We start from the raw sequence: 18935 nt of genomic DNA, 5'->3' as shown, positions 1-18935 counted from the left end.
TATTAGAAGGGGATTCAATCCGCACTGCTACCACCCCAACAAAATGGTGTAGTAGAATGAAGGTATAGGACTCTTATGGAAATAGTTAGATCAATGATAAGTTATTCGAATTACCAAAATTCTTTTGAGAATATATATTGGAAATGGAAGTGAACATAGTACCTTCTAAGTCGAACTCTCTACTATAATAACTCCAAATCAGTAAGCCTATTCAGTTCGTTTTGTGATTTCTCCACCGCTCTTGATTTCACGTGGTTCACTTGTTTGGAAGAAACGCGAAGGAGGTTTATAGTCATCGGAAGTTGCACCAAATACGTAGAGGAATTTTAAGGACTATGTAATAAACACCATAAGCCCATAAGTAAATTTGTTCTTAAGAAAATAATAAAGGACACGCCTAATCTAGTACCAAGCGTAGAAGATGAAATATCACAAGAAGCACTGCCATAAATGATACACATCGAAAAGTGTCTGTGGGAGGAGTGTTAGGCAACCTAAAATATTCATGTTTTGGGAGAGTTTTTCCCTGGTGAACATGAACCTAATTCCTAGACCTATGACAAAGCGCTCCAAGATAAAGATGCACCATCTTTGTAAAGAGCAATGAATTAGAATAATATATGTATTCTAATAAAGTCTGGGAGCTTGTAGAACCACCAAATGGTGTAAAAGTCATTGGGTGTAAATAGGTCTATAATAGGAAAAGAGGGGTAGACAGGAAGGTGGAAATTTTCAAAGCAAGGCTTGTTGAAAAAGGAAACTTTTTCGCCGGTAGCCGTGTTTAAGTCTATTCAGATTCTTTTATCTATATGGACTATGAGATTTGGTAAGTGGATGTCAAGACAGCTTTCCTTAATGGAAGTCTTGAAGAAAACATCCATATATAGCAACCAGAAGGGTTCATTGCAAAGAGTAAAGAGCATCTAGTATGTAAGCTCAATCAGTTTATGAACTGAAGAAAAGCTTCAAGGTCTTGGTTCATCTGGTTTAATGAAGTAATCCAGACCTGTGGATTTATTCAGTGTCCAGATGAGTCTTGTGTATACAAGTAGTGTGATGGAAGCGTGGTGGTATTTCTTGTACTATACGTAGATGACATTTTTGGTAATTGGAAACAATATCAAAATGTTGTCGGAAGTAAGGGTATGGTTGTCCAAACAAATTCGATATAAAGGACTTGGGAGAATGTACATATTCTTGGGATCAAAGTAATAAGGGATCGCAAGAAAAAAATATTTTGCTTACCCCAAACTTCATATATCGATACAATCCTTGCTCATTTTAGCATGCAAGACTCCAAGAAAGGTTTTCTACCTTTTAGACATGGAGTAAACTTTATCTAAAGAGATGTCTCTGAAGACATCAAAAGAGATAGAAGACATGAAGACAGTTTCTTATGCTTCGGCTATCGGAAGCCTAATGTATGCTATGCACGAGACTGGATATTTGTTTTGCCCAGGGCATAGTTAGCAGATATCGAAGTAACCTAGGACCGGGACACTAGACTGCCGTAAAGCATATATTAAAGTACCTTAGAGGGACTAGAGATTATATGCTAGTTTACTAGGCAGATGATTTGATCCTTATGGGTAACAAGGATTTTGACTTCTAATCAGATAGGGATAGTAGTAAGTCAACCTCGGGGTTTTATGTTTACTTCAGGAGGTAAAGCCATAACAATGGAGGAGTGTTAAGCATAGATGTTTTTCAGACTCCACCATAGAAGCTGAGTATGTGGCAGTCTCTAAGGCAACCATAGAAGCTGTATGGCTCAAAAACTTCATGATGGACTTAGATATGATTTCTGGGTTGTCCAAAAATTATTACAATTTATTGTACTAATAGTGGTGCAGTAGCAAACTCGAAGAAAACATAAGTCCATAAGACAAGTAAACACAATAAAGCGCAAGTACCACCCAATACGAGACATAGTATAAACGAGGAGAAATTGTTGCCGCCTAGATTGCATCAGGTGATGACCTGTAGATCCTTTCACTAAGGTCCTTAAGGCAAGAGCTTTTGATGGGCATGTTGAAGGGTTGGGAATCAGATGTATGGCAGCATTTATGGTAGCATAGTCTTTTAGTATAAGTGGAAGATTGTTAGAGTGTATACTAAAAGCCTAGCTTTTATATATTAATTGAGTGAGTGTCAGTAACTCATTTAACACACTCATAATAAGAAGGAGTCCAAAATGTAATTTGGGATTGGTGCGGTAGTTCAATAATAATTCTTTAGTGGTATGAATTATTATTGATGAAGTTAAGTTGTGTGTTCGGGGCGAACACGGGAAGCTTAATTTCATCGGAAGACCAAAACCAATTCCTCCTCTCGGTCCCTATCGTAGCCTCTTGTATATAGAGATTTATACCCACCACATACCCACTTCTTACCCACCTTTATACCCATCCTATTGGGGCCGGCCAAGCAAGCTTGGAACCCAAGCTTGGGTCGGCCAAGTAAATAGGATGAGTTGAGTTGGTGTGGCCGGCCCTAGCTTGAACCCAAGCTTGGTGTGGCCGGCCACATCATATTGAAAAGGATTTTATTTTTAATCTTTTCTTAATATGGATATCATGGTTTTAAAAGAGAGTTTAAAATTTAAATCTTTCCTTTTATAGCTTTCTACAAAAAATTAAGAAAAGATTTGAAATCTTTCCTTATTTGTAGATTGAAAGGTGGATTTTAATTTTAAGAAAACTTTCCTTTTTAAATCATGTTCATGATTTAAAAGAGAGTTTAAAAATTAAATATTTCTTTTATAAGTTTCTACAAAAGATTAAGAAAGGATTTGATATCTTTCCTTATTTATAGATTGAAAGATGGATTTTAATTTTAAGAAAACTTTCCTTTTTAAATCATGTTCATGATTTAAAAGAGAGTTTAAAAATTAAATATTTCTTTTATAAGTTTCTACAAAAGATTAAGAAAGGATTTGATATCTTTCCTTATTTGTAAATTGAAAGGAGATTTTAATTTTTTAGAGATAACTTTCCTTTTTAGAAATCATCCACATGTTTAAAAGAAAGATTTTAATTTATAAAATTTTCTTTTTACAAACCACCATAAAGGAAAAATTATTGAAGAAATTTTTTATAAATTTCCGGAAACAAATTAGGAAGTTTTAACTCTTGTGTTGATTAAAACTCTCCTTGTTTGGGATTAGAAAGTGGTCGGCCATGATGTTTAAGAAAATAAAATTGATTTTTAAATTAATTTATTTTTCTTTTCATGGCAAAAGAATTAAGGAAGTTTTTATTTAAATTTCCTTATCTGCTAAAGACAAGGATTATAAAAGAGGGGCTAGAGGTGCCTTCATGAGAGAGAACTCTATTCTTTTTCTTCCTCTCTTCCTTGGTGTGGCCAACCCTTCATGTTCTTCCCTTTCCTTTTTCTTTCTTCTCCTTGGTGGCCGAATCTCTTCAATCTTTGAAGCTTGGAAGGTGGCCGGATATTGCTTGGAGAAGAAGGAGGAAAAGGAGGCATTGTTTCTAGCATCCCTTGGAGCTTGGTGGTGGTGGTCAGACCTCTACTTCTCTTGGAGAATTGATGGTGGCCGAATCTAGCTTGGAGAAGAAGGAGTTTGGTGGTTCTCGTCTCGGGAGATCGTTGCCCACACAACATCTGAGATTAGAAGAGGAATACAGTAGAAGATCAAGAGGTTATTTGCTTACAAAGAAAGGTATAACTAGTAATTGTTTTCCGCATCATACTAATTTCCTTTGTATAGTTATTTTTGGAAATACCAAACACAAGAGGTATATGATTCTAAAGTTTTCGGATTTGTTTCGAATTTGTGTTTTTCTTTATTTTTCGAATTTGTGATTCGATTGTTCTTTTTGGTTAAACCTAGAGTTATATAAAGAAATTAAATATTAGCTTTCCTTAAAAGGCTTTGTTTAGGCGGTGGTGGATGCTCCCATACCCAAGAAGGTCATGTGCCTCGCCATGCAGTCTTGGAAGCCAATTTTGGAAATGAATATTTAATGAAATTTATAACGTAGGTGGATTTGAATCAATAGTGTTAAGTTCCGCTTGCGATTCAAATCTAAACCATTAAGAATAGATAAGTTAAATTTGGAATCAATGATGTTAAGTTCCGTCTGCGATTCCTAATTTAACTTCTAAAGAACGCAATAGGTTATTTAGGAAAGGTTCGACACTTGTATAAAATTTTTGTACAGTGGAACCGGTACGATCTTCCTAGGACTAACCAACATTGGGATGATTGATTTTTGACCGGTTGGCATTGAGAAAACAATGTCTTGGCAAACGTTCAGCACAAGGAGCTAACAACTAACAAGATTCATCCTTACCTAAGAAAAATAAGAATTAAATCTACAGACTCCTACAGCATCAAACTGAAAGCATATGCATCTCACTGATTCAAACTTGGAAGCTTGCTATTTTCTTACACCAGCATCACTCACAAATTTATGCAAGTACTAAATCAATAAAACTATTAGAAATTATCAACAAAACGAAGGATGATGATCATTCTACTTGCTAAATATCAAAATCAAGAAAGCATTAAGAATTTGAAACTGTCTAATTTATACCATAATGAGAGTCATTCACATTGAAAAAAAAAAGACTCCTCTACTAGTTTACATAAGTCCGGCAAAATGTAATATAATTACTTGATTAGAGAAGTAATTTTAACAGGGGCTCTAACAATTGTTGAGATTGCAAGATTATAAATAAATCCTACATTGAAAACACATGAAAAATCTAAATACCTTCGGACTAAATACCTTCAACCTTGTCATCCTAGAAAAAATAGCATCAGATGCAGTGCAAGAGGTGTCTATCTTACGTTCAGATAAAGCTAAACTTGAATGGAATCTTCTGGAAGCCAATTCAAAAATAAAATTGTATAAGACTGACTTGCTGAATTTGCATCAAGAGTCTGAGGATAAGATAGCAGGATTAGTAGCCTTACTTAATGCTTCAAAGCAGAGTGAGGAAATGCTGATGGATGATATAGAGCGTATTCACCAAGCAATTGACAGTGTCAAGTATAGTGAAGAGAAACATAGGCATATGGAGAATAACGGAGAATTGATTGAGCTTCTCAAGTAGTTGAAGGGATTTCCATGTCAGAAGTTCAAATTAATAAATTAGTTCATCTTAAGAATTCTGGCTTAGACCTTAAAAACACTTTTGAAATCGAAGGTTGGAAGGTTTGTTGAAGTCATTATCGAAGACGAGTGAGGAATGCCGAGGTGAGGCAAGCGAGGATCGGAGAGTGAAGATGGTGTTGTGGGAATGACGTAGCTGAAAAGTTAGATTTTAAAAAATAAAATGAAATATGTTGCGGCAGAGAAAAGAGAAATAATAGAAAAAAAATCACGCTGAGAAACCACGTTTGTCGTTGTACACAGGCGCGTAAAGACAGTATCAAGGAAAAAAATTTTAAAGAAAAATTTAAGAATAGACATATAAAATGATGGAACTCACAAAAAATGAAATAATAGGGCATAATTTTATATGTCTATCCTTAAATTTTTTTTAAAATTTTTTTCTTTAACATATCATCACCATAAAAAAAAAGGTGAAGTTCATTAAATTTTTGCACGGGAATCAGCTGCTGCTTTTAGTAATATAATAATATTATGGGAGTTTGCCTCACTTTTCTTTGCCAGGAAGGCACAGAGTTGGCAATCACACTCAATTACTTGGATAATAATAAAGTGATAAACTAATTTCCAGCGAAGGATGTCGGTTGAGTTTTAAGAAAATTTGTGATTTTTTTTTCAAAGAACAAAAAAAAATGCAGTTATTTAAGGTTACCGGGTTTTTTTTTTTTAATTTGAGTTTGGTTACAAGGTAACTATAGAATTTAATTATATTTGCTTTGAGAGCTTTTTTTTATTTATTATAAATTTAATAAAAAATTTATTGATGAAGATTGTTCCGGTCTGAAATTGCTCTCGAGTGATTCCGCGAAGAGCAATTGCATGAAGAAGGTTGCAGATGACAGCAAAAGGGAATAATAAAGTTCGGTTAGAATGGACGTCAAGATTAGAATCGGCGTGATCACTCCGCCGCTCAAGTTACCATAAGAGCTAGAGAAAAGTGAAAAAAATAATAGAGCGAAGAGTTTAAATGTCTATATGTGCATACCTCTACTCGTGGAAGTAGGATACCTTTTAAAGGGTTATAGTTGTGCCCTTATGTTACCCACACGTAGAAGTGTCAAAAATGAATCCGACCCAAGTTGATCTGAAAAAGATCAAGTTTGGATTGGAGATTTTTAAATTCGGGTCGGATTTGGATTGAAGGATTTTCAAGTTGAAAATTTTTGGATCAGATTCGGGTCAAATTCGGGTTGATCCGAATTTAGGATTTAGTGAGATTTTTCGGGTTAAATCAAATTTTATTTTTAAAATTAAGATATTTTATGTATTTTAATATAAATGTTAATATGAAAATGATAAAATATTAAAATAAAGTGATGAATTATAAAAAAATAGTTTTAAAAAAATCATTTGAATCATGTTATTTAGGTCGAGTTCAAGTTGGTCAGATTTGAATTAAAATTATTTTTAAAAAAAACCAACCCTACCAAATCTATCTGAATTGGCACCCCTATCCACGTGTTTGCCCACGTCTTTTGAGAAAAACGACTACATTATCCATATTCTTCAAAAAAAAAAAAAAATGATACAATAATCACATAATATGTAGGGGCACATAATATGTAGATCTCAACTGAAAATGACTGAATTGAAAGAGTCTGATGAACGAGTCAAAGAGGTTAGATGATCGAATAGAAAGAGTCGGGTGAATTAAGTGAGAGGAGTTTAGTGAACTAAGTCAGAGAGATCTGACCCTTTTTAACTCTTGACTCGACTTTTGACTTAGCTCTATCCTGTGTAGGGTTCCCTATATCGGTCGCATCAAATATATTAAATTTTATTTATATATATTTTTCATGAATATTATCACTAATAATTGAATCTCTATTTCAACAACAATTTACTAAACCACCTAGATAGACTTTCATAATCCTCAAAACAGTTGCCAACTTTTATATTTATCAATATATATAATCGGTTTTAATTATGCCATTATGCCACCTGCTTTACGAGTAATCGTCAATAAAACTCTAAAAAAAATGAAACTTAATACAACTTGTGAAAGGCAGGCAACACTATTTAGATTTATGCACCCACGCTATCAGGTCAAAAGCTAAACATCAAACAAATCTTCCCAATTTTGACATGAGAATAAGATACAACACATTTTGAATGGTCGAATAGAAGCTATTTTTGACTATTCCTCAACCAGTCGTACCATATCTTTGTGTAGTTCAAACTAGCTATTTATAGTTTCAAGTGGATAAGAAACATCCAAGGTTCTCTCAGAAACAAATATACACTGGAGTTGAACGTTCATGCACCGCGGTCGAACCTTTACTGGTTAAAATCAGTCTCTTTCTGGAAGCCGGCCAAAGTAAAACTCATGAAATGTCATGGCGATGTTGCGTAAACATTGTTCATCACATCTGAAGTAGTCAATAGTTATCGTGCTGCTTGTGATGAGAATTACTGAGGCACCTGTTCAGTTTTGGATGTCGATAAGGAAGCAGCCTGCAGCTTAGCTAGGTAAGTTTGGCGCCTTCCCAAGTGAAATGCTGCGGCTAGCCAGAGGAAACAAAGCTGAAATCACAAGACAATTAGTAAATAGAATTGTTCGTTCATAGCAACTGATCGATAATAATCATGATACATTGACCCAAAAATATGAACAATCATGATATAGGACACATTCAAGCTCATAATGCAGTTTGAAAGATACTCTTCCAGCATATACCCTTCGATTATGTATTTGATGGAACGTCTATGATAAGGGCCATAATTAATCATCCGTAACAGCAATTTCTGAATAATACCGTCATGTGGGTCACACGAACTGGAATACCTAATTTTCATATTTAAGGTTACAATTGGGAGTCGTTAAGGCATCTTATTAGTGAAATAAAACATCTTAACTAACATGTATACATTAATCAGTACATTACACAAAATATGTGAAAAATGTGAGCTATTGTATCATGTCAATGCTATAGTATTGTTGGAAAAAATAAATAATAAAACATACGGGTAAAACATAGAGAGAGGCCATGGATGTCCTGTTGCTAAGGCTGCCAAAGAGCAATTTATACATTCCAGCTGCAGTTGCATCACCGAGTCTTTGGACGATAACATCTATGAAAATCTGCAAAAATTTCAGTGTCATTTACTTCAGCAAAACATTCACCAAAAGAGGACCAGCCAACAAAGTTATACCACAACTAGATTTTGTCAATTAAATGAGATTGATATAGAACCAGATAAAATTCCATTTCTACAAGTTTTCAATCTTATCCATATAGCATAGCTAAATTGATCAAATACATGTCTATACTGCACTGCAAGGTTTCTCAAGCTTAAATTTATAATGATAATCAATGAAGGGATGAGATTGTCAACTGTGTAATTAATCTAAATTGTTGGAACAAGCACAGCTTGATCGTGTTAATGAGATTTTCAATGATAAGTAAATTACGTGCCAAATTACATTTTTTTCTCAACAACAGTTCAAAATTGGTTCCCAATTTAACAAGTGATCTCTAACCATTGTGTCCTGGAACCTAAACAAGAAGCAATTCTCTTTACATCCTCACACTATTTTTTTTTTAATGAAGTTCATTCACCACCTCATTAGTTACAGACACAAGTAGTTAAAGATTGACAAAATCGGAGGACTATTTTAGTAGCATCTGAAAAGTTAATTGTCCTAATTGAAAAAGGAAATTAGGAACAGGTACCTTAGCTTTGTATTTCTCATCCTGTGATACAACAGTGAATAGGAGTTCCCTTCCAGGTCTTGTTACCACATAGGTAGTTACCTGAAAGGATAAATTTATAACTAATCGAGTCAACATAGATCAGCAAATTAAACTTAAACAAAGTAGACCACAAGAAGATGTATTTAAATATCCTTCTTTTGTCAAAGTGTTTCAACATCTTTAAAATGTTTAAATTTACATGAAAAAAAACAGCATGATAAATTTGCCTTGGATCTTGTGTTGAATAGAGATGCACTAGCCCACTGGAACATTCAAAGAGAACACTTAACTTCATTGAACAGTTGGCCTAAATAAACTTGGATATGCAAATAGACTGATGAATTTTGACTAGAATAATATTAAAAAGACACAGTTCCTCATTGAGCAATTGTCAACGGAACAGGATTTCAAAATTTAGTTGTTATATAACACTAAAGATAGATACTGTCCTAAATCATGTGAAATCAGAAGATTGATATATATAATGCAGTAGACATCATCTAATACATCACTAGAATGAGGTCTTCATGGAAAATAATCTCTCTGAGAAGGACGATCATCCTCAGCGGAAATACACAATGAGTTAAACTTCATAATTTTGTTTGGAGAAAATAATGACTACTCATTCGAGGATGAGATAAAGTTACAATTCATGAATCACAGTCATAGGCTAAGAATGACCATTACTTTGTCTTCCTTGACTACCTCACTCAAAAGCACCATCAACTTAACCGCTTGCAAGTAAAATAAATCATTAAATTCCATGAGAGAGGTATAATATAAATTTGGAAGATAATTAAGCAAAGATCCTTTTTTGACTAGATTTAAATCTATTCGGAGGTATCTAAAAATTGAAAGTGATTTTCTGATAACTAGTGAACCACAAGAAAAAATGGAATGACATAAGAAGTTTAGTTCAAAATTGTTAAGTCTAAGACAATCATCCTTTTTACGAACCTTCCTAACAGTTTCAGTGAGAGCAACTGCTACCCATGTAGGCTGTAAAGCAAGGGCAACCATGCTCAAAGTTGCTACAAATGGCGCCGAGCAAATAGCTATAGTAACACCAGCAACTGTCAGAATACGACCCTGCAATTATTATACAAAAGGGAAACATGACAAGAAAAATAAATAGGATAAGAAACCTATATCAATAAATTGCATTAAAGTGCAATCCACATTATAGAAATAAGCTTTCAAAATCACCGAAAAATTGGTTGCATAGCTTTATAGATTTATTTTACTTGTAAGAATCAAACTCTAAGGTTCAAAAGAAAATGATATCTGCAAGTAAAAAAAGTACTCAAAGCAAATGGCTACCGTCAAAGTAAGTTGCCCAGCAAGAATAAATACAGCAATGAAGCTGTTAATTAGTGCAAATAATCTTCTCCTAGCAATAGACCCCACAGCTGTTGTTGCGATGATTGTCACTTTCTGCCATTGAAAACGTCCCAAAAGAGTTACAGTAAAATAAAGCAATAAAAAATAATTAAGGTGGCAACATTGATAATTGTCTTACTTCAGATGTTATGGTGACAATAAATGAAAATTTGAAGGACATTAATTAAATGAAAGTGCTCACATGAATTAAATGATGGTATTTTGGCAATAGAATCCGAAAATAAACTGAATGAAATGCAATCACGTTTTGGTGTGGCCTTGTTTTACTGAAACTATTTTATTATTTTAAAGGATAACAAGAAGAAGGAGATCTTAGTTTGTTGCAGAATTGAACTTTTGTTCTCTGACCTATGTTCCCCAACCTCCAGTTTAATATCAACAACCATAATTTAGTTCAGTGAAGAAATGTAAGAAGGATTCAAGGGAAACAGACTTGTACATAATGCACAATATCATTTTAGTCTGTGTAAAGATTTCCCATTGTGGTTCTGAGTGCTTCATATCTAGAGTAGGTTTACTAGGTACGCACTGGTATGTCCTCTAAATTTACAGAGAAAAAAACATTTCAGCTATTTTATATTTTAACACATGTGACAATGTAACTACAATCTGATAAGATCAACATTATAACAGACTTTACACCCATCTCAATCATGTACACCAGAAAAAAATACTACCAAGAGTTTTGATTCAAAAGTCTCCTACTATACTTCCGGGCCCTCCATTAATATTGTGCAGGAATGAAGCTGGACTATTTGGCTTCACCACAGCAATAGAGTATCATAAGCATTTCCTCAGAGGCAATGGGAGCATGTCCTCAGAGGCAGTGGGCTTATTTAATGATGGTTCACAATATGGAGGTCATAAAAGGCATCTAAGCAGCCACTGCCATAAATCATTAAAACTGGAGGGCTGCAATCTCGATTTAGGAATTGGATGATGGATTTTGAGGTCAGAGGATAAATGCAGTTGTGTATGAACTGAATGGGTAACCAATTACCATTTAATTTTCTGTCCTTGTTCTACTGGTGCTGTATTATAGTTACACCCCCTAACCCCTTTTACTATGCTGTCCTAGCTTAGTTGATACTTCAGTTTTGAAATACAATCGAGCCAATGACACCTCTTTGCTTGCCACAAGAAGTAGCAAGACTAAATGAGTCGTACCATGCCAAGTTGATTAACAAAAGCAATCAAGTCATACATCTTCTGACAAATATCAAGAACTGTATATAATCTTCAATTGTTTATCTACTTTCTCCTCACATGTATCAAAAACAATTGGTACTAGTAATCACTTTTAATAGCATAAACCTAAAATATATTTACCTGAAAATAGAAGAAGGAAGATACAACAGCACCCAGCCACAGAAAGAGAGACACACAGAGAAGGTAAGTTGAAGATAAGATAAGCCAAAGTCCTTCCAACATTATGAAAGGCTGAGTTTTCACGATATTTGTTACTGATTTAGGAGAAGCCATGACCAAAGCTGTTGTTTCTTCATTTGACAAAGTATTATCATCCTGCACATATTCCCTACATGAGAAGTAAAGGCAAACAACTAAATACAGAGAGAGTGAATATCAGATAATAGCATTATTACAACTGAGGAAAAGGGCAATTAAGGTAGCAAATTTTGACTAACTCACACAGTACAGTTCTTATTAATTCTAATAATATACAGGTTCGAAATAGTCCAATATTGTTTATCTAAAGATTCTAAACAATAAACTGCATGAATATATTCTGCAAGATGTATGACATAGTTTTGGATTCTTATGTTGAGAGGTAAATCACTATTCACATAAAGCCACGACCATTAGGACTAGTAGTGGAGCTAGTTAACCACCTCAATGAAATTCCTACGCTGTGCATATTCAAAAAAAGGGCAAATAATACAATAAACAACTAGCTTCAGTACCTAAGAGTTATTTTTAGCAGATATTAAGGAGTCGTACAGCATGAAAGGATTCTTTCGAACAACAGCCATCATATAGAACTACATTACATCATTTCCTCAAACAGAAAAGGATAAGTTTTATTGAAAGATGTTTGGACGCTTGATATTAAAAATGTACAAAAAACAAATATCGCAAGCAAATGCAAATGTAGCAGATATCATTTGCAACTACATTGCTGCTGCTTGAAAGAGCAATTTGTTATTGGCAACCATGCTAGTTTTGAATAGCTAGAAATTTGAGCACATTCTAACATCACATTGTAAGGTTACTCCACATGAGATATAGTTAAACAAAATCTTAATTTTATACAATTCTTTGTGCATATTATTACCACTAATTTGGACAAAATATGAAATCAAGCTCTAATCGCTTGATTGAACATAAATATAAAATCAAAAACCATTTTATATTCACGCCATAATGAAAGTTAATACCAATTCAGTGGACTTGGACTAGCATTCTTGATTGACTTTGAGAATATATTTTGTCAAGACAAATTGCACTTTCAATATTCCATATTTGCTATTAATTCAATATAGATTTCAAAAGCGTGTTAACAGTACTGGATCAAATCTGCAAAAAATAGAAATTAAAATCAAGGCTGAATATTAAAATCATTCAAGTCCCAACAATTTGGTGGGCTACGTGGTATCCCTCCAATGAACTCAATGCAACGATTTGTTTTTACTGTTTATTTATACTAAACTATAGCAATATTCTTATGCTAAGTGATTCAATCCACAAAATCAATAGATACTCTTTTTTATATAATTATCTTTTTGGTGAAAAAGTAATTTTTCATTAATTAAAAATATTGCATTTTTTAATTCAAATAATTTTTTCAAATCCAACAATTAAAATATAGTTTTACATTTCTATATTTATTTACGTTGTTTACAGAATAAAAAGATATTAGATTAATGTCCAGTGCGATTTATATATTTGTATAATTAATTATATTTTTCTTATATTATAGAAAATTAACTTGGCATTAAATGATTGGCATGGGTGAAAAATCCTTTCTATGTTTACTTTTATTGAATATGTAAATATTTTCTATTTCATTTTTTTATACTTTTCCTAGAGTTACTAACAAATTGCAATATACAATCATTTCAATTTTCAAGGCATAAAACAGACATAGAAATTGTAGCTTTAAAGTTTTACGCCATAACATGAAGTGGATGATCACCATGCAAACAAGTGGCAACTAACCAAGCTGATGATACTACATGCAACCATCTGTTTGTAAACAACTTAAAGGTCCCTAATTCTCCAGCACAACATAGGAAATGATCAGAAAATTTGAGGCATGAAAGTCTTAGAGGGTGGTCCAATTTTTTGCTATTTTGAATGGCCATAGTGCCAATGTAAAATAACTCAAGCAATAGACTTCATAATTAGGGTCTTATTCAAAAAGGTGAAAAGCTAATGGGCAAAAGTCAAAAGGGAGCCCCATTTTTTCTAAATCATCAAAGGAGTGTCCCACTTTGATATTTATCGTGTATAATTACCCAACTACCCTCTAATATTGTTCAGTACTGTTATCTCCTACCTAAATCTTAAGCCGGTCGAGCGTGTTGCGGCAGCTACAGTTTTGTAGCTAGCAGCTACGATTACATAGTTGCTACAATTCATACTTAATATATTCAACGTTGATAGGCATTCACGTTGTAGTAGCTACGAAACTATACTGTTACAACACGAATTCAACCTGCTCACTTAACATTCATGTCGTAGCGGCTACGAAACTATAGCGGGCACAATGCGGATTCAACCTGCTACAACATGTCAACAGTGGGGTGGGGCGCCCTTTTGATAAAAAATCAAAGTGGGGCGCCCTTTTAATAAAAAGAAGTCAAAGTGGAGCGCCCATTTGATGATTTGGAAAAAAAATGCCTCCTTGATTTTTGCCCAAAGCAAATTACAAGCTTCAAAAGTAGGTCCTGACATTCCAGTGTTTGAAAGCTTGTTAAACACCCTTCTTTTGCACATTAATATTTTGCTTGAGATCAGTATATTCATATAATATTAACTTATTTGGCAAATATCATATAATATTAACTAAAAGTCATTTTTTTGAATTGGATCCCACTTAAGTTGTCAATACTAATATTGGGTTGACTCAGCAAACATGTTACTTATAATTTGGCAAACAAAATTGCAGAATAACATGCAGCTCAGCAAATACAGTTCTTTTACCTCTTTAACTCGATTTAGGAAAATAACACTAGTAATAACAAGGCTAAATTATTTCTCTTTGAAATACAGAGATGAAAAATGTTGAACCTTGAATTATAACGTGATAGCTAGCATAAAACAATGTAAAAACAACAAGAACATAAACTTAATACACTTGATATGCAGCTAAACTGGAAAAGACAGTTAAACTGGAAAAGACGAGCATAGTTCAAAAGGCATAAACAATTGCACCCACAACTATTGTTCACTTTTTCACAAATATAATTGAAGAGAGAAGTCAAAAGCACGTGTTTAGACTTTAGAATAGTACGAATTATCAGATATTACCTGCCGTTTTAGGTTCCATACTACGATTAGACCATATTATATCTGGCTTTTAAGCTTACTAGTCTATCAAGCAAATCAATAGACCATATTGGAAAATGATGTATGCATTTTTTTCTATGCCAAATGAACAAAAAGGATGATTCTACCTAATGGTTGAAAATTCTGTAGATTCAGTATGCACATCATGACGTATTCCTTTTGATGACTGTGCAGCAAGCTCCAACAAGAGGGCAGAGAACAAGAGCAAAACTAAAGCAGTGATCAGAAAGAGAAAAAAAACAAGAGGAGATGACTTGGAAAATCAATAAAACAATTTCCGTTAGAAGTTCATACATGGTCCTATCCAAGCCATGCCTGCTGCAAAGAGTGATCCGAAAAGTTGCCCTGATGTAGCACCAGCACCAATGAAACCAAATAGTCTTGAACCTGACTGAACATGTATGAAAATCAGACAAGAAATTTTACTATTAGAAGACCATTTTACACCATAAATTACCTCGTTGTCCATAACATCTATCACCCTTGCCCAAGTTGATGATATTGTCACAAGATTAAGCAACGCAACCTTCAAAATCAACCATTTTAGTCAAAATAATATAAATCAGCAGTAAGAGTACAGAACTCAGCCAAACAAGAGGTTATACCCATAAGAATAAGCTTATTCGAACTATAACATAGAACCATCCATGGTTACTCCAACTACTTGAATGAATATCCTGTTTAGGATTCAGTTCTTTAAGTGAATGCTCTGATTCCTACACATGGGAATGCATCTCAACTGAATCATGAAACAAATGATAGTAAATCCTTAGCATATAGCTCAAATGTTTGCCTTCCTTGAGTCTCCTTACCTTGGAGGCGCTACCAAAAAATCTAGGAGAAGAAGCATGCCAAAGAAGGAAGAATATAATAAGGGATACACTAAAAAACCTATGTATCCAAACCAACGCCTGAAAATTTTGAAAATGATAACGGAGTCATTAGAATGTTTGAACATCAGATTAAGCAAAAAATACAGATAAGCAATTATGAAAAACATTAAATTATCCTACCAGTCTGCAGAAGTTTTCAATAACCAAAATGCTATTTTCTAGAAGAAATCAACCTAACGGTCTAGTGTCTCTAAACAAGCGTATAAAATGAAGTTTTTTTTTAGTCTCACACCCTTGCTTTGGAGAGATTAGGCAGGGAAAAGACGAGGGTCGACACTGGAGCGGCAAGCAACGTCAGAATCAGAGATCCAACGAAAAGACCGGGGAGGTTCTCCAGCCCCAGAGATATCGCCCCCTCGTCGCGCAGGGGAAGAATCACAAAATACGCGCTCAAGAGCTGCACGAATTTACCAAGAAAAGAAATGAAACAACAGATTCTTATGTGAACAATTAGAAATCCGAAAGACCTCTGGGGGCTAGATTTTACGAAGAAGAAGCAGGAAGCAGAGTGGATCAGCGAGGAGATTTCGTGGGGATGCACAGGGACGATGGAGGAGATGATAGCCTCCGCGCGAGATCGCATTCCCATCTCGCCTTGCAGGGAGAGAGGAATGACCGGACGTTGCTTCGGCAAGCAGCGACGGCGACAACGGGGAAGAGGGTGGATCGTCTTTGTGTCTGACCGCCTGCTGCTTCATACCAAGGTTGAAAACTGTTCTAGGAAATTTGCAGCGAAAGACCTGCATTATCTGATATGTCCAAATCACACATGCAGATATTCATTTTACCCCTATATGTTTAGCAATTTTTTACTTTAGCAGAGAGTTTAAAGCCCTTATGTTTAACTCGACTGTAGAGATTGTTAATCTAAATTGTATTCAACTCTTCAAACTTGATTACTTTTGAAAGTAATCGGTTCGATAACTGATCTTATGATTTATTAAAATAAATCAAAAAGCATTCACGGCCCATCCAAATGACTAATTTTCTTAAATTTGTCATTTCATTAAAAATAAATTCTATAATACACTTAGTTAAAATTCAAACCTTAAATACATGATTAATTAGTTAGAAAGTTAGCCATTACATCTTAGTCCGAAACAAGTTTGACCTTAATCGAAAGTACTTCATCTAGGAGCATCTCTAACTAGCATTTCTAATAATTAAAGTTCTAAAAAAAAAAAAAAATTATGATCTCAATATATATATATCATGTCACATCAACCGTCTAAAAATCTATTAAAACATCTCTAATAATTAGACCTTTAAATGATTTTTTATATGATCCACTTTATAATATGTAATTACATGATATATACATATTACATCAATTCAATAAAAAAAAAATTTTAAAATTTTATTACTGTTCTTTAACAACAAACTTCAAATATTACATTCACAATGATTAAAATTTTTATATTTAACTTTTTCATTTTATAATTTTTTTTAAAATTCTTACATTGATGATGCTCTAAATGTTCTCCACTTCATTTATACTAAAATATTTTCATCACAGTATTTTACTAAACAACTTGACAAATAATAAACACTTTATTGTCCATCAAATTGTTTTATTAAAAAACTAAATAAATAATATTTTGCATCTGGATTATGTTGAAATTTATCAATGTAGTGTGTACGTGTATTGGTATAATCCGGGTAAATTTGTATGTAGTCCACAATCATAAACTCAACTTTACATGTAGTCCCCATTGATCAAAATCTTTGTTTCCACTCTCTAGTTCAAAATAATATACACTAATTTACCTAATTGTCCCTGATATTTTTAGGTATAAAAAGTCTAAAAATGAGTATAATTTTTCTTAAATTCAACACATTAAACTGTAGGTGCAGCGAAGGCCGGCAAGAGGGGGGTGAATTGCCTGCAAATAAAAATTATACCCTCCTCAAACTTTCAACTCAAAAATAACAACACTAAAATCAAACAATTAAGAAAAAAGAAATCGAGAAGACCCGGAATTAACTTGATTACAACCAAGACGATTGTTAATCCAAGGCGATGAAAGGCACAGTAAGAAAACTCCTTCTCTGAAGGTAGAGAAGCCTTTTACACACTTAGAAAGCTCAACAGTTGCTAGGAAATCTAATACTGAGTTGAATGAATAATTCCTAGCTCCAGGGGCCTTTATATAGCTCCTGGAAAGTCTATCCCGAGGGTCCAAGGCGCCTCCAATAAGGTTCAAGGCGCCTCCAGCTCGGTCAGCGGATAAAATTTTATCCGCAGTGCAAACGGTCAAAACTGACCTGTTGAAGCTTCATGAAGGTGCCTTCAAGCTGGTTTTCCAGCTTGTGCTTCTTTTCCAGCTCCATTGTGTTGGCTTCCGATGCTCCGATAGTTTGGGTGATTCGGCCAATCGAAATAGGGCTCACCCGAATCCAATTTCCGGCCTTCTCCTCGAGCAGCCTTCCTCCCCGGCTTAACGTCCCTCGAACGCTGCGCACGTTCTTCTTGCCCACCGGTGTACTCTTCCGCAGCTCTCTCGTCCTTCAAACGCACTGAGCCCGTCGGCTCCCTTCCCGTGTCGTCCTTCTCGCTAGCTGCGTTTTCAGCTCAACTTCCTGCGCTCCTAAGCTCCTGCACACTCAGACACAGGGATCAAATATAAAGCAGGACCTAACCAACTTGGTTGATCACATCAAAACATCCACGGGGTCCAACAATCTCTCCCTTTTTGATATGCATCAACCCAAGTTCAAGTTAGGGTATAAAAACAAATAGTAATTTAAAGAAATTACTAACTAACAGTTTAAGCATAAAAATTGTAATAAAAATTTGCAATACTAAAAGAATTTTGAAATTATTAAATATTTCTAACTCCCCCTAAACTTGTACCGATTTCTCCCCCTTTGATCACAGCAAAAACGAGGTAAACTGAATTTTTTGAAGATTTCAAGTAAACTAAATTTTTCAGAAAAAATTTTCTAAGTTAAAAAATGAATTTTTAGAAGGAATTTCTAAGTAAAAATTCTAAGTAACCTGAATTTTTAGAATAATTAAAAAAAATGAATTTTTTAGAATTTTCAAGAAAAAGTTTGAAAAACTTTCAAAGCATTATTTAATTTTTAACTTTTAATACTTTTACCAGAAAGTGGATTAAACATTTTATTTCGATATTTCGGCTTTCAGGTCGTGGCGAGGCACTAGACCTTCTTGGTTATTGGAGCAACAACTATTTCCTTAGACAAAGCTTCATAAAGAAATTCATTGTTTAATTTACTCGCTGTAAGCTCTAACTTCAATTATTCTAATTTAT

At 34.1% G+C, this 18935-nt stretch overlaps 1 protein-coding gene across 1 annotated transcript; it reads right to left on the bottom strand.

Moving 5' to 3' along the window:
- Window positions 1-7195: 7195 nt before the first annotated feature.
- Window positions 7196-16350, bottom strand: LOC121980615. Its single transcript, XM_042532719.1, has 13 exons — window positions 16148-16350; window positions 15893-16057; window positions 15580-15678; window positions 15373-15483; window positions 15225-15293; window positions 15062-15158; window positions 14875-14977; window positions 11567-11774; window positions 10157-10270; window positions 9794-9925; window positions 8816-8896; window positions 8107-8223; window positions 7196-7664 (listed from the first exon to the last, which is right to left on the bottom strand). Exons 1-13 carry the CDS (start codon window positions 16247-16249, stop codon window positions 7551-7553), a joined length of 1512 nt encoding a protein of 503 aa, XP_042388653.1. The 5' UTR covers window positions 16250-16350; the 3' UTR covers window positions 7196-7550.
- Between the last annotated feature and the right edge of the window lie 2585 nt (window positions 16351-18935).

The sequence above is a fragment of the Zingiber officinale genome, chromosome 5A, assembly GCF_018446385.1.
Source record: "Zingiber officinale cultivar Zhangliang chromosome 5A, Zo_v1.1, whole genome shotgun sequence".
Lineage (NCBI taxonomy): Eukaryota > Viridiplantae > Streptophyta > Magnoliopsida > Zingiberales > Zingiberaceae > Zingiber > Zingiber officinale.
Note: the sequence above shows the minus strand (reverse complement) of the source record. Positions and strands in the feature narration are given on the sequence as shown.

Bases quoted from the DNA above. Each gene is read 5' to 3' on its own strand.
- LOC121980615 (XM_042532719.1), bottom strand. From the start codon at position 16,249: ATGGGAATGCGATCTCGCGCGGAGGCTATCATCTCCTCCATCGTCCCT. The intron at 15,484-15,579 runs GTAAGGAGACTC...TCCCATGTGTAG, and splicing joins TTTTTGGTAGCGCCTCCAAG to GAATCAGAGCATTCACTTAA. The intron at 14,978-15,061 runs GTATGAACTTCT...TCACTGCTTTAG, and splicing joins CATGGCTTGGATAGGACCAT to TTTTGCTCTTGTTCTCTGCC.